The following is a 16,436-nucleotide window of genomic DNA, read 5'->3' as shown; positions in this document are numbered from 1 at the left end:
TAATGTTTTTTTCTATTTCTGTATGTAAATCTTAATGCGGTTCACAGAATACATATAATTACCAAGTTTTAATAGAATAGTTCTTATAGTTTCGGAAAAAAGTCACTGAGACATACGGACGGACAGACAGTCAGGCAGACATGACGAAGGTTCCTTTTTTTACCCTTTGCCTACGGAACCCTAAAAAGTGTGTACATACAAAATAAAGTATCTACATTATGTAATCCGCATAAATATTAAATTACCTCATTAATCATTAAATTCCTGTATCCCCTTAGCTGGGGCAGAGGGCATCCACAGTGCATCTCCATCGCGATCGGTCCTGAGGATCTCTCTTAATTTCACTCCAGGTCTTTCCTGTGCTACTACCTATTATTAAAAAAAATCTATGTTTGTTTTTTATTACTGTCATGTTATTTTTTTATGGAAAAGGAGGACATACGAGTATACGGGTCACCTGGTGTTAAGTGATCACCGCCGCCCACTTTCTCTTGCAACACCAGAGGAATCACAGGAGCATTGCCGGCCTTTAAGGAAGGTGTACGCGCTTTTTTTGAAAGTACCCATGTCGTATCATCCCGGAATCACCGCACAAGGTAGTTCATTCCACAGCTTTGTAGTACGTGAAAGAAAGCTCCTTAAAAACCGAACAGTGGAGGAATGCAAAATATCCAGATGGTGGGGATGATATCCTTATTTATGGCGTGTCGTGCGAAGGTGAATTTGGTGGCAGGAATCAGGTGAAACAGCTTTTTGGAACGCTCCGCGATTAATGCGGTAGAAGACACACAATGAAGCGATGTCTCTCACACATACACTACTCACAACGGCAAGTGATCCAGCCGTTCACAGAGTACTGGGTCCCCGAAAATTCATGCTGCTCTGCGTTGCACGCGGTCAAATGGAGCGAGATTACACTAGGGCTGCGCCAGACCAGAGATGACAAACAGTCCCTGCCGCCGTTGCACATGAGGAACGACACCCTGGCCTATACGGCAAAAGAAAAAGCCGATCTCCTGTGTGCTCTTTTTGCCTCCAACTCGACTCTTGACGACAACGGAAAGACACCACCGACCATCCCGCGGTGTCAGAGCTCTATGCCTGAAGTACAGTTCAGACAGAAAACTGTTAGGCGAGCTCTGTTTTCATTGGACGTCGGGAATTCGAGTGGGCCAGATGGCATTTCTCCAATAAAGGCATAAAAAGGCATAAAAGGCATTTATTTTCTCAAAATTGATTCCTTTAGAATTCTTTTTGATGTCATTTCTTATACTACTAGATACTACTACCGCTTCGGAAACAAATGGCGCTCTGAGAGAGAAGAATCGCGCTTAGAACGTGTGCGCCAAAGTTGACCGGTGCTGACGCGTTTATTCCGGAACTCATATATAAATGGCGTAGTCCCTGACTCATGGAAGTCAGCCCTTGTCCATCTGATCCAAAAAAAAAGAGAGAGAAAGTTCGGATCCGGCCAAATACAGGCCTATAGCTATTACCTCCCTGCTCTCCAAAATCATGGAGAGCATAATTAACCGCCATCTCTTGGAATACCGTGAGGGATACCAGTTGAGCAACTACCGATAGTACGGCTTTCGACACGGTCAATCGGCAGGTGATCTTCTGGTATACCTAACACATAGATGGGCGACGGCTATCGAAAGCAAGGGGGAAGGCATCAGGTGACCCGTATACTATAATAACTTAATAATAAATTACGAAAAAGCTGATAGGTAAAAAATGTTAAAGTATTCGATTTTCCTTCATCAAATCCATTTATTCACCATTCCTCTAAACCACTCTTTAACTCTTATTATGTCGCTTTACACGTAGTTCATAGATATATTAACTGAAAATTAATCCCATACCATATTTTATAACTTTAGGTATGAGACTTATTGGTACAATCTTAAATAAAAAAACGAAAATATTAAAAATCGGATGTCTTTTGAGTTCAATCTAGAATCCTGAGCAGCATTACATTAAGAGTTACCCCTACCTGTAGCACCAGGTGGAAGACTCGAACGTCGCGTCAGTTTTTCTCATAAAAAAAAGTAATATGTGTTAACTTTACTAATTGCTCCCTTTTATAAGATTTCATTTTTGTAGGAGGAAGCTTAGAGCCACAAAGGATTAGCGGCACTTTTCGTTCTGTGTTAAGATTGCCTCTACGAAGGATCAAAAACTCTGATTACGGTTCATATAAATGTGTATCTAAGAACTCGTTGGGGGACACAGAAGGCACGATCAAGTTATACCGTAAGTATTTCAATAGAAATTTAAAGATTTTTTTTTTTCAAAAACGAAAAATCTCACATAATGTTACTGCCGTTTTCTCTCACAAACATTTGATCTCTTGCTTTTAATATAATTATGAAGTAAGTCTATATTTTTTTCGAGATAAATATTCAACTTTTTAATATGGAGCGACATTAAATAAACACACGGGTTTAGCTAGTCATTGCATTAAAAATAAGAACTTGTAACACCTAATCTGTTTTGAAAAGAGCAACCTTAGAGTTTCTTGCTCGTTCTTCTCTACGGAAATCTGCCTTCCGAATGAGCTGTATGAAAAAAAATACATATTTGATTTGTAATATGATTGACCTATGAAATAAACAAATTAAAATTACTTGATTTGATTTACCCGTAATCATAAATGAATAAATTAAAAATTAAAATACACAATTTACCCAAATAAATAAATTTTCCAGTTATTACATCATACAATTTTTGCAATAATTTTGTTTGAATCTCACTTTTGTGCATATATACGAGTATGTCATTGTTGTTTGTTGTGAAGGTTAAAATTTAAAAGGTTAGTGACTTTTCAATACAATACACATAACAATAACAAGGTCGAGCCTTAAATTTGAAGAAATTTTTACATTTTGGATTTTGTACATACCAACCAGTACTCAAAATTATAATTTATTAATAAATGTAAAATTATCCAATATATATATGTAGCGACTAAGGCCCGGTTTCCACCAAAGCGGAGAGGAGATGTGTAGCGGGGAGGAGATGTGAGTTGTGAGAGCTCAAAATCAGTGAACCGATATCTAGGAAGATGTCTTCCTTTTTTTGAGTTAAAATACATCGCTATTCTACTAAAGTCGGTTAAAAATACGGAAGGAACGCCTTTTGCATTCAAGATCAGTCAATCGAATAAATTACGCTTTCGGGTGTGCGAGACGCGGGGAGAAGGTGCGGGGAGAAGGTGCGGGGAAAGGGGCTACAAACATCTCACATCTCCGCTCTGCTTCGCCGCTAAAATCTAAGAAAAGTGAGTCATCTCATCTCCTCTCCGCTTCATCCATTTCCATCGAAGCTCAGCGGGGAGGAGAAGTTGAAATAACGAAATCTGATTGGTTATCAAATCGTATCTCCTCTCCGCTTTGGTGGTAACCGGGCCTAACAACTCAACTCTACAGCTCAAGACTCATCGATTGATGTTTTAATATAACTGTGCCTATGGATAAGCGTTGAGAGTTACTTAATGTTACTATAAAATTATTTCAATTGGTTTATATATTACTTCTTCTCTTTGTTTTGTTAATGTACTTAATTCATAGTTTGTATCATACTGTGTGTGCTTCGATTTTCTGTACTTTTCTATTTCCCTCTGTTTGCTTTATATTCTGTAATATAATATACACTGGCCTGCAAAAGTAAGTATCACACTTTTAAAATTAATTTTTTTTCTTAACTATACAAGATAGAGATTTAAGATTAAAAACGTTTTGTTGCAAATTTTATAGGCTTTAATTCTTAGAAACTAAAATTATACATTATTTACATTTTTAACTTAAAAAAGATAAAACAATGAAAATAAACATTTTTAGTTTAGTGTAAAAAAATTCATCTAAAATGTATTACATGTTATTTAATTTTTAATAACTGGTATTGCCTCTTCGAGCTCTGATTACAGCCTCGAACCGGTTTGGCATACTGAACACTAGGTTTCGGAGCCGATGTTGGGGAATATTCTCCCATTCTTCTACCAGGGCCTGCTTTAGTGCCCTGAGGGTAGTAGGTGGTGGTCTGCGATTTCTGGCTAGCCTTCCAAGCTCATCCCAGGCGTGTTCAATCGGGTTGAGATCAGGACTTCTTGATGGCCAAGCCATCACGCTGATACCGACCTCCTAAATATACTCTTGTACGATATGAGCCGTGGGTGGCTGGGCATTATCATGCATCAGCATCGATCCCCATATTTGCTAAATGCGGCCCTGCATACTCATTGAGAATCTCTTGAGCATATCTTTGCCCAGTGAGGGTGCCATTTTCTATGGCTACAAGCTCTGTGCGACCTTCTGAAGATATGCCAGCCCATACATGTACACTGCCTCTACCGTATTGGACTCTTTCTGAGATGCAAGCTTGAAGGTATCGCTCACCGGGTCGCCTGTGAATACTTCGCCTTCCATCAGAAGTGTAAAGGGAGAATCGAGACTTATCTGCAAACAAAATTCTTGACCATTCTTCTTCATCCCACTGCATGTGTTCACGGGCGTATCGCAGTCTCGCTACTCGATGCTGTCTCTCGAGTTTTGGGCCACTCGCTGGTCTTCGGGGTTTCAAATTTGCTTCAGCAAGTCTTCTTCTCACTGTACTGTCACTAATGTAGTCCCTCCGGGTCTGAAGAAGCTGTTGCTGGACTTCAACTGCATTTTGGTGGCGATTTCTTAACACAGTGGAAATAATATAACGATCTTCTCGGGCACTGGTACACCTGGGTCTGCCATTACAAGGTCTCCTCAGATGGTGTCCAGTCTCTTCGTACCTTCGCTTTACCTTCTGGACCGTTCGTACCGTCACACCCACCATTCTTGCAGTGCGACGCATACTGATGCCTAGTTCCAGAAAAGCCATGATCGTAGCACATTTTTCAACTGAAAGAGGCATGATAAATAAATGTTATGTGCTTTTTAGCATAATAAATTTTTGAAACAAGACCCATTGATCTTGAAAAAAATTTAAAACAGAAAGAAAAATGTGAATGGTAAAACTGTAATTCGGAAACGTCCACTTTGAAAAAGGAATGGTTTTGTTTTTGAAGTTTTTTTTCAGCCAATTCTTAAAAGAAGGTTACCGACTATAAAGTTTTTATGTACAAAATTAAATTCTCTTTGGAGTCCTTTTTATTTCGAAAGTATATCTTGTGAACTTAAAACTTTATCCCAATTTTAAAAGTGTGATACTTACTTTTGAAGGCCAGTGTATAATGTATCATTAGCTGTAGGTGGTACGTTTTCCTTTAATAAAAAAATAAAGTAATGAATATGGCGTAAATTCTCTATGTGTTTTACAGCCATGCCACCACCAGCATTGGAGAATAAAAATGGTTTGTATCAATATTATTTACTAGAAACTCATTAAAATAATGTTTATTCATACAATGTAATACTCACCATAAGCAAACAACCACTTATTTACCACGTACAAAAGTAAAACAAGTCTCAGATGATTTTTTTGATGAAAACGATATCTGGAAAGGTCTTGAAACGGCGGGTTAACTAAAATAAAAATTTAGCTTTACGCAAAAATCTAATGTAAAAATATAGTTACAACGCGTGTAGCGTTTAAATCCTTCCATCATTTCAGCCGAAAGACGTCCACTGCTGGACAAAGGCCTCCCCCAAAGATCTCCACGACGATCGGTCCTGTGCTGCCCTCATCCAACCTACTCCGGCGCTCTTGACCAGATCGTCGGTCCATCTTGTGGGGGGCCTTCCAATACTACGTCTTTCGATATAGGTCGCCATTCGAAGACCTTACTGCCCCAACGGCCATATATCGATTGGGAGCGGTACCTGGTGCGTGACTTCCTCGACGTCACATGCTATTCGAAATGCCAATGGTACGGGCACTCCGCGAAGCACTGCAGGGCGGAGAAGGAGACCTGCAGCAGGTGCGGAGACGCTGGACACGGACACAAAGAATGTAAGGCGAAGAACGTGCGTTGCGCCACCTGCGTCAAAGCGGGAAAGCAGGGAGAGGACCACAAGACGGCGGCTTCTACATGCCCGGCCAGGATAGCGGCGCAGAAGAGGGCAGCCGAAAGAACCGACTATGGATGTTAGGCATCGCAGCATAAACGTCGGGCAGATTAACCTCCAAGGAGCAGCAACGGCGACAGCGGAACTCCCGGAAATCGCCCAAAGGCTGGGTCTCGGTATTGTTCTTGTCCAGGTACAGTATGCGAGGGCCCAGCTGCAGGGGCTGCTACAGTGCGCGGAAGATTCGAAGGCAGGGATCTACGTCAACAGCACAAGGATAGTTGGAATGATCCTGCCTCATCTTTCCACGCCGCACTGCCTAGTGGCACACTTCCGGGGGGAAGGCGGAGATTTCTACATGGTGTCGGCGTACTTCCAGTACTGCGAGAGCATTGAAACCCACATTGAACACTTGGACCGCGTACTGGAAGCACTAAGAGGGAAACAAATTATCATTGGAGCCGATACCAACACGCACTCTCCGCTCTGGCACAGTCGCCGTGAGCAATTTGAGGGAAGAGGTGCAGAAGCAAGTCGAAGAAGATTGGCGATGGAGAGTTTCATCCTCTCAAAGGGGCTCCTCGTACATAATAAGGAGGGGGAACCGTACACTTTCAACACAGTCAACGGTTGATGTGACATTTACAACCAGATTGATGTGACATTTACAACCAGAGGAGTCCCAATACTGCATTGGAAGGTGAGGGAAGACGAGAGCAGCAGCGACCACCAGCTGATTACGTTCTCCATCACCATAGGAAACCCATCAGCCGCGCGGTACCAGGGAGAGCTGGAACCAGGAGAAGAACCGACGAGGTTCCGGGACCGAAGTGTGAACTGGGACCGGTTTTGTTCTACGCTCTCGTGGCGAGTAGGCAGGCTTGACTGCCGAAAGCCAGCGCAGGAACTCTGCAAGCAGTTTGTCCAAACGCTCGATCGGACAGCCGGGGAGTGCTTAGGGTTCGCTAAGGGGAAGGACCAAACACGCGGTCACGAATGGTGGTCGAGGAAACTCGACAACCTTCGGCGGGAACATAACAGATTACGTCGGGAATGGCAACAGTCTCGGCGCGCGGGCGGACTGGCAGAAGATATCTGCAGGGCGCGCTTCCATCGTGCCCGCGCGGTCTACAGAAAGTCTATGCGCGAAGCGGAGACCAACCACTTCTCGCGGCTTGCTGACAGTGGGAATGACGATCCGTGGGGTATGGCGTATCGTGCCGCCACCGGTAGGGTGCGTCCACCTGCGAACGTCATTAATGGGTTTAAGCTTGCGCAGGGGTATGCTATCGATATTCGCAGCGTGTTGGGAGGGATACTGGCAGCAATGTGTCCGGACGACGACCTGGCAGCCGACTCTGACTACCATATGCAGGTGCGCCTGGCGGCAGCTTGTTTGCCCAGTGGTCACTCGGTGAATCCCCCCACCAGAGAACAAATAGGCCGAATAATTCGGAATTTACCGGACAAGGCTCCGGGGATAGACGGTGTCACCGCTCGTATTGTTAAGGCAGCGTGGAAGGCGGCCGCGTGTGAGATGACACTTATGTATGTGAAGTGCATAAATGAGGGAGTATTCCCCGATGTATGGGAGGATGGCCGGTTAATAGTACTGCCAAAGGGTGATGGGAAGGCGACTGACCCAAAGGCGTATAGACCTATCACCCTCTTGCCAGTACTGGGCAAGGTGCTTGAGCAGTTGATATGTGAATGTACTCCGGGTCTGTACAGTCGCATGTCAACCCGTCAACATGGGTTTATGAAAGGGAGGTCGACGTTAACGGCTCTGAACTCGCTTCTCTATACAGTGAACGCCAGCACTCACAAGTATGTCCAGGCGGTAACGTTGGACATAGCAGGTGCATTCGATAATGCATGGTGGCCTATGGTCCTGCTTAAGTTTAAGCAGGGCGGCTGCCCTCAGAACATATACAAGTGTCTCTGCTCGTACTTCGTCAATAGACGGGTCGGTATGTTTGCAGGGGGGGAGACGGTGTGGAAACCGTCAACCATGGGGTGTCCACAGGGCTCTGTGCTCGGCCCTACACTTTGGAATATTCTGTTGAATGACCTTTTGGAAATGGACGTACCAACAGGGGTCGAAATGGTAGCGTACGCGGACGACGTGACGCTACTTATACAAGCGGATTCTAGGGCTGCTATCGAGACCAAGGCCGGGGCGGTGCTTGAGAGAATCTCGACTTGGGGTCGCAGGAATCGGCTGAAGTTTTCACCGCTGAAAACTAAGTCGATTACCCTGAAGGGATCGTTCGGGCGCCCTCCGGTTATTAGAACGTCAGGTGAATCTGTAGGAGCGGTGGACTCGGTGAAAATCTTGGGCGTTACAATTGATGGTAAGAGATCATTTGCCGAGCATGCCTTGGATATCGGAGAGCGAGCCGCGAGGTGCTTTGGTAAAATGGCACGGGTATCTTCAACTTCATGGGGCATACAGTACAAGGCTCTTAAAGTCTTGTACAGGGGGACGTACGTAGCTACTCTCACGTACGCGGCGAGCGTCTGGTATCACAGGTCGTTCCTGTATGTGGTGTCTAGCCGGTTGCTTAGGACACAGCGAACGTCGTTGGTGCTGCTCACCAAGGCGTATCGCTCCACGAGTACGGCCGCACTGCCAGTGCTAGCAGGGGTGCTTCCAGCCGACCTGGAGGTGTATCGCGCGGGCAAGATAGAGGCGACCAGGGGCGATAAGGTAAAGCAGGAGCTCGCGATCTTGAAGAAAGACATCCACTCCGAGGTGGTCATCATGTGGCAGGAGCGTTGGGAACGTGAAGAGAGGGGTGGCGATCTCAAACGCTTCTTCCCATGTGTCGGGGACAGACTCCTGGCGACGTGGGTGCATCCCGACCACTACACGTCGCAACTATTAACGGGGCATGGTATGTTCAACGGGAAGCTTAGGGACCTGGGGCTCAAAGGGGACGGCACCTGTCCATGTGGCGCGACGGAAGAGAACCGCGACCACGTGCTGTGGGAATGGTGTCTGTATGATCGGGCGAGAGGTGAACTGCTAGACCATCTAGAGAGGGAAAATCCGGGACCAGTGCATTACGGAGATCTTGTTTCTTCGGAGGTGAACTTCTCAAGGTTGGTTAGATTTGCCACAAGTTGGTACCGTGACCGGAGAGTGATGGAGGGGTAAACCAAGACGGTGTCGAAGATAGAGAAAGGAAGACTTTTGGAAAAGGAGAAGAACTGCAAGATGGGCTGCCCGACGACGAAGCCGTAGTTGTGGTCGGCCGCCCCCAGAAAGGGGGCTAGATGGCCCATCTAGGGACGAAAAAAAAAATGAGAACTTGTAGGGAGTCAAGAAAATGTGCCGGACCTCAAATCCGGTACATCTCCCGCTGTTTCGGTCGGTACCTAGGTCTTGATGACCAAAAGGTCGGTAAGACCATGGGAAGGAGGTGGGTTATGCCCCAACGGCCATCTGTCTGCCGAGCTATGTGCCCTGCCCACTGCCATTTCAGTTTCGCAATCATTTGGGCTATGTCGATGACTTTGGTTCTTCTACAAACTCGCGCTAATCAAAGAAAATACTAAAATCTTTACACACTTTTTCTTTTTTTTATGACAAAATAGTAGAAAGACAGATTAAAGTGGCGATAACAGGTCGCATATTATGTTATAGTTTTTCCTGAGACGTATGAAACAAACTACGGAATAATTATCAGGACTGTGGCTAATATTAGTCTGTTATATCATTCTACCTTCTAGAAGACTTTTTGTTTATATCTATTTATAACTTATCATAACTTACAACAATGCCATCAAAAACATACTTGTAAAAAAACCAAGTCTCGCAACTCAGGTCTTCTACCGTAAAAAGTTGTGAGATCCATGTAATACCAAGTCGGTCAATTATTTACTTAAGGGTCCTTCTGTCTTAAGTTATAATGTAATAACCTAACAACATGTTATAGTGACCATATCAATACTGAAAATATTTTATGTTTAATTAAATAGATTAACTTGCCCATTATAATATTCAAATTCAGGCTTCTACGAGTAGTTTTACACATAATGAAGTTATAGGGTCGAAAATCGCCTGAACTGCTTCGAGAAAAGGATAGTACGGCCGTACTGCTTGTTTTGCTCAACTTGGCAGAGATTACATAGAATAATAAAATAGAACAAGATGGATACTCGACTCAAGAAAGTGAGGCCAAGTAATGGGGAGCCAATTATATCATTAGACCAGTGCCTTTGAAAATGATAAAAAGTGAAATAAAATAATAGTAGGATGAAACCTATTGGGAACGGAATACAACAAAAATGTAAGGAAAAATAAATTACGGGTGATCTGAGGTCGGAAAGTGGAAAAGGGGGGTGCTTTAGGTTAAAAAATGGTTAATCTCGACTACAAGACCTATGCTATAACTTTTTCCTTATTCCAATGGGTTTCATCCTACTCACGAACACCTTACATAACAGTGTAGCACCAAAACAAGCCGATTAACGTGTAAATACATAGCCCCACGCAGACACTTACACTACTACTGGCCGATAGGCGGCTATTATAAGAATTGTCATCGTCTGTGACAGATCAGTTTGCGTCTCAATAAAACATTTTAAAAATGCCATCGTGCGTTGTGAAAAATTTTTAACAAAAAAACAACCGACTTCAAAAACACTATTCCAAAACAATAGATATAATATGCACTAAAAAGTATAAAAATAATTGCGTATTTTTATACAATCTAATTCTAGTTACGATTATTGTAATTTTTGGAATCGGTGTCCTTCCGCCGGGACCCGCTCTCGCCTCTGACCTCCTCACGACTAAAGCACATCTCACCTATAACTATGTATGTAGTTACAAGCCTATCTTGGATATAACTAGAATAAGATTGTATAAAAATACGCAATTATTTTATACTTTTTAGTGCATATTATATCTATTGTTTTGGAATAGTGTTTTTGAAGTCGATTGTTTTTTTGTTAATTTATTTTTTAATTTTTTGGTTTTTAGTGAATTTGAAGTAAACTAACAACTTGTTTTAATATGTGCAGACATACAAAATTTTTCTTAATTGAAGTGTTTAGTTACTTTACCATGGATTCCGTAATCAGAACCTAACCAAACTCTCACCAAACTATCTTTGAAGTATATCCTTTCCAATAAAAAAAGAATCATTGAAATCGGTTGGCGCGATATTGTGTTATTCGTAAATTTATCATCTAATTTGCTATGCGTATGTATAGAAAATATAAGACTTTTATGATTTTTCTCGTGGATGTCATAGTCAGATCTGGACTAAATTACAATGGGACCCCCTAACGGGAAGCACCAGATTTCATATAAAAAAAGAATTATCAAAATCGGTACACCCAGTCGAAAGTTTTGAGGTAACAAACATAAATAAAAATACCGACGAATTGAGATCGTCCTCCTTTTTTGAAGTCGGTTAAAAAGTGTAAAACGATACTATATAAGTATTTGTGGCCATATATGATTGTTTAAGGGAGAAAAGATTGTGTAACCGCACACACACTAACATAACGGTGCTTCACTTGCTAATATCACGGCGTGGAGTCCTTCTTTTATTACTCGTCCGTGATCCTACTATTATTATTTCTTTGCTTGGCAGTCCACCGCTAGCAAACAAGATGCTTGCATCGCATTAAAAGGAAAAAAATGCTTATACATTATATTTCATTTTTATATTAGTTATAATTACAATTTCTTTGGAATATAAAATATTATATTCAACTAGACCAATGCCACAGTACAAGTAATAGAACAGTAGCGTAACGGTCTCCTTTAAATTATACCTACGTCTGGGCGGAGCGCTACGGTTGGTACACACAAGAAGATTGACTACGCGGACGGCGCGGCGTAGCTGGTTTAACTTGGACAGCGACCAGTCTCGGCGGCGCACGGCGTGACACTCAATATTCTCCCACCAATGGGAGGCTTGCACAGGATGCCGGCTAGATTATGGGTACCACAACGGCGCCTATTTCTGCCGTAAAGCACTAATGTGTAAACATTACTGTGTTATGCTAGTGAAATTACTGGGCAAATGAGATTTAACATTATGTCTCAAGGTGACGAGCGCAATTGTAGTGCCGCTCAGAATTTTTGGGCTTTTTAAGAATTCTGAGCGGAACTGCATTGTAATGGGCAGGACGTATCAATAACCATCATCTGGACGTCCTTCTCGTCTCTTTCCGTATTTTCATTAAAAAAAAAAGAAATTCTTGCCATCCGAAGATTACTTAGCGGCCGTGTTAATCGTATGTGTGTATGCGTGCCGTGTGTGCGTGCGTCGAGCGCTCTAGTATGAAGTTATAGTACTGTCTTATTACTGTATTGTGTTAATGAGTAATTGTACCTGTGGGAAAAAGCACGTACACCTTCCTTAAAGCCCGGCAACACTGAATTCCTCTGGTGTTGCAAGAGAATGTGGGTGGCGGTGATCACTTAACACCATGTGACCCGTACGCTCGTTAGTCCTCTTTTTCCGTAAAGAACAGTTCTTGTGAAGCACACATAGGATTTCTTATGCCTCAGTCGGATTGTTCAACAACTGCGGCTAGTGCTAAATTGTTCTATTTATTGCTCTAAGCATTATTAAGTTCTGTTCAAACTGAGGCGAATAACGCGCGCGACGCGGGACGCGTTTTAGAGCCATTCGCTCGCTCGCTTAGCCTCTCAAACTGACGCGACTTCACGCGTGTCATTTTTGGTTCTACAGTGGAGAAACATCATGCAGTGTGAGATCAAACAATCCCACCAGGCGTCCTGCTCTTGTTTGGCTTCAACTTGAACGACTACTCGCGTCAATTTGAACACATCCAGACCAGTTAGCTGACACAATCGGCGCGAGCGACTTCCGTTACGCGTCCCGCGCGTTATTCGCCTCAGTTTGAACAGAGCTTTACTCTATTTTAGAACATTAACTATAATTAAATGTACATCTATAAAGTACAACTTTGATACTTTGTTTTGTTTCCAGTAATACAAAGGCTTAACATTATGATCGATAAGGAATCTGAGAGCACTCCCTACGGCACTCAGGGTGAGTATAAATTATTAGAATCTCTCTCGATATTTTCTTTGTACACATTAAAGGGCTAATTAGTTTGAAGCCGTTCTAATTTTGTAAAGGAAAATATCTTTTATATTTGTACCTTTATTAATAAAATGCGAAGATAATAATTATATTTAATAAGCCTGTTACCAGGAACTCTGCTTCATGTTTTAAGAATAAAAGCTATTATTATATTATTTTATAATGGCTTATAAAATGCTCGCAAAAGATATTTATATATTTACGGTGAACATGGATTAAATATCAATATATATCAATCAATAACTCTTGTTTTTACGTATTAATTTACATTAACTTTTTTTGACTCACTTGTGTAACGGCTGTTCCCAATATACTATCTACAGTCAGAGATAAATGACTATCTTCTACTGTCTGTAATTAGCTGTCAATAATCTGAAGCTGTCACAATATACCCTATAAGTCATTCTTATCGCCTTAGATTGGGACGCGTGAATTGCAATTTCCATACAAACTTCTATCGCTGGTAAGCTATACGTCGTCGATAAGGTGAGTTACCGTCGATAAGTTTATTGGGACAGAATAGTCAACGATAGTTACGATCTTTATCTCGAGTAGGAGATAGACAATATATTGGGAACGGCAGTAAGCCATTGAGTATTTGACGATTGAGAATTTCTGTTGCATTTTACATATTATACTGTAATTTAAATGATTTGTAAAAAGATGAAACTATAAATGTGGATTTAAATGGTCAATGAGTTTCATGTTTCACTTCTTTTCATTAAAGCTTAACATTTTCTGAAATGGCGGAAAATATAAAAAGAAAAGAAAACTTTTGACATTCATAAGTGTCATTTCCTTGAATAACATTAATAAAGTGATTTTGATTTGAATATTGAAGTAAAAATTGTTTCTTTAATGTGTATTTAATAAAATGTGTTTAGATTTCAGATTACAAGACTACAGCGGGTCTGTTTCAAGGAACGAGCTGTGTTACGTGTTAGTGATCTCTTTGATAACGACGAATGTCTTGAATGTTGTTTCGTTGTGAGCTGGGAGCTATTGTTAAATTTGTTGTCTAACGTGCTTTGTTGTCTAACTGTAGTGGAACGAGACTGATGTTTAACGTGTTTGTGGATATTATGTTACAGTAAACCTCGCTTCTAGAAGCATAGTAAGCTTATCTTAATATTGTTTATTTTACAATGAATCTCGCCACATGCAAACGTTAATTCTATGCAGCTAACTTGAGTTAGTTTTATGTAAGTCTATAAAAATCTGTAAACTTATTTTAAAATGGTGGATTAATCCGTACTTATGTAATATTTGAATTAAAAATATACTTTCTTTTATAAATTTAATCACCCTTGAAAAATGAATGATGTATGAATTCAACAGTTCAACACAGCATTATTAAATATAATAAGGAGGTATTTTTATTTAATAAATATCCTATTTGTTTTTTACAAAATAAGGAACGAGCATGACATTCGGCTGATGGTGTTTGATACGCCCTGCCCATTACAATGCAATGCCGCTCAGGATTCTTGAAAAACCCTAAAAATTCTGAGCGGCACTACAACTGCGGTCGTCACCTAGAGACATAACATTTTAAGTATCATTTGTCCAGTAATTTCACTAGCTACGACGCCCTTCAGACCGAAACACAATAATGTTTACACATTACTGCTTGATGACAGAAATTGCCGTTGTGGTACCCATAATCTACCTGGCATCCTGCGCAAAGGAGCTTCCCAATAGTGAATCTTACTTCTTACTCCTTTTTAATAGATATGATTTGTTTGAGGTTTTTTTAAGTTTACCTTAATCAAGTCTTGTATTTTAGCATTTTTTTTTATTCTGTTGGCACGTGAAAAACATATCGTTGAAAATAAGTTCATCTTTGTGTTAGTTAATATGATACTAAATAGTTTTAAAATGATAAGAAAGTATTATATTAGACTGAAAAAGAAACGGCTTTTGTATAAATATATATCATAATTAGTCAATTGCTATAGATATTAGTTGTAATATGAATAAGTATTTATTCATTCATTCATACACTCACGCCTTGTTCCCGTAGGGGTAGGCAGATACAATAGAATGCCACTTGCTTCTATCCTTACAAACCTCACGGGCTTTATCTACATTCATTACTCTTTTCATACATGCTCGGTTGCGGGTGCTCCGGACCTTTACTTATCTCAAAACGTCTCCAATTTGGTCGACGAATGTTCTACGAGGTCTCCCGCGACCGACTTGCCCACACAGACTTGCCTTATATATTTGATGCGTCATTCTTTCTTCACTCATTCGCTCCACGTGTCCAAACCATTTCAGCATTCCTTTTTCAGTCCTTGTCACAACATCCCCTTTCAAACCCCAGCGCGCTCGTATTACCGTATTCGAAATTCTATCAATCAGTCTTACCCCACACATACTACGCAGTGATCGCATCTCAACTGAGTTAATCCTGCATTATGCTTCTTCTGCCATACCCAACTCTCACTTCCATACATGAACGTGGCGACAATCACTCCATTATGTACAGCCATTCGCGCTTCTATTGGCACAGTCTGACCGTTTATAAAGGCATGCAGCGCTCCATTCACACACTTTGCCGCAGTCACTCTCCTTTCAATGTAACCTTCATATCTATCTATGAATAAATATATGTAAATATATTAAGTTATAAGTGCTTCAGTTGTATTAAAATCCTTAAGAAACATTTATATGTTTTAAACAGGCTATTAATGATTGTAAATAACAATTAATATTAGTTGCTATGACTATAATAACATGTAGCCGTGAATAAATAAAGTAGATATATTATGAAATGATGTGTAAAAAGTAATTTATATAATGTTAATGTAGTGATTTATTTATTTGCGGAGAGAAATATTTTATAGAAACTGTCAATTGTGCTGTAAGCGGACCATAATGGCTACTGTGAAATATACTATTTGTATTAAAACCTGACTTTTATTAATCACTACATACTATTAAACAAAGTCCTCCACCGCGTCTGTCGGTCTGTTTGTTCGCAATAAACTCAAAAACTACAGCACGGATAATGCTCTCTTAACCAGTGGATTGCGTGATTCTCGAGGAAGGTAACGATATTAACTCTGAACGAGCGCCGATATCACTGCACGAATCTATCATAAATCACATTTTTTGTTTACAATAACCAAAGCTTGTTTATCTAGCATCCCGTAACATAAACCGCATAATGATTCCTCGACTATTGTAAACAGAAGTGGGTATAGCGTCTCAAGTGGTCGGCACCGGGTTTGGCGCCAAAACAACTCAGCAGTAGGCTTCTGCGGGCGCGCGGGACGTGTTGGTATAGCAGAGGTTAATTTGAATATAGTAACAACAGATATTGAAATGCATTATT

General features: G+C 41.2%; 2 protein-coding genes across 3 annotated transcripts in view; one reads left to right on the top strand and one right to left on the bottom strand.

Moving 5' to 3' along the window:
- The window catches only part of LOC126965053 (limbic system-associated membrane protein-like), a 624,470-nt gene that overhangs the window by 342,212 nt on the left and 265,822 nt on the right, over window positions 1-16,436 (bottom strand). The gene's annotated exons all lie outside the window — the stretch shown is intronic.
- Window positions 1-16,436, top strand: part of LOC126965051 (limbic system-associated membrane protein-like) — a 226,477-nt gene that overhangs the window by 33,330 nt on the left and 176,711 nt on the right. The window contains exons 7-10 of one of the 2 annotated variants that reach the window (XM_050808494.1): window positions 2,107-2,256; window positions 5,312-5,344; window positions 12,980-13,042; window positions 13,981-15,918. In XM_050808494.1, coding sequence (XP_050664451.1) covers window positions 2,107-2,256; window positions 5,312-5,344; window positions 12,980-13,042; window positions 13,981-14,087 — 353 coding nt within the window. In that variant the 3' untranslated portion in view covers window positions 14,088-15,918. Of the gene's footprint in view, window positions 1-2,106; window positions 2,257-5,311; window positions 5,345-12,979; window positions 13,043-13,980; window positions 15,919-16,436 lie in introns of those variants that run through there. The other variant, XM_050808495.1, reaches the window with a different exon arrangement.

This window comes from Leptidea sinapis, chromosome 6 (genome assembly GCF_905404315.1).
Source record: "Leptidea sinapis chromosome 6, ilLepSina1.1, whole genome shotgun sequence".
NCBI lineage: Eukaryota > Metazoa > Arthropoda > Insecta > Lepidoptera > Pieridae > Leptidea > Leptidea sinapis.
The sequence above is the reverse complement of the archived record's forward strand: the minus strand, read 5'-3'. Positions and strand labels throughout refer to the sequence as shown.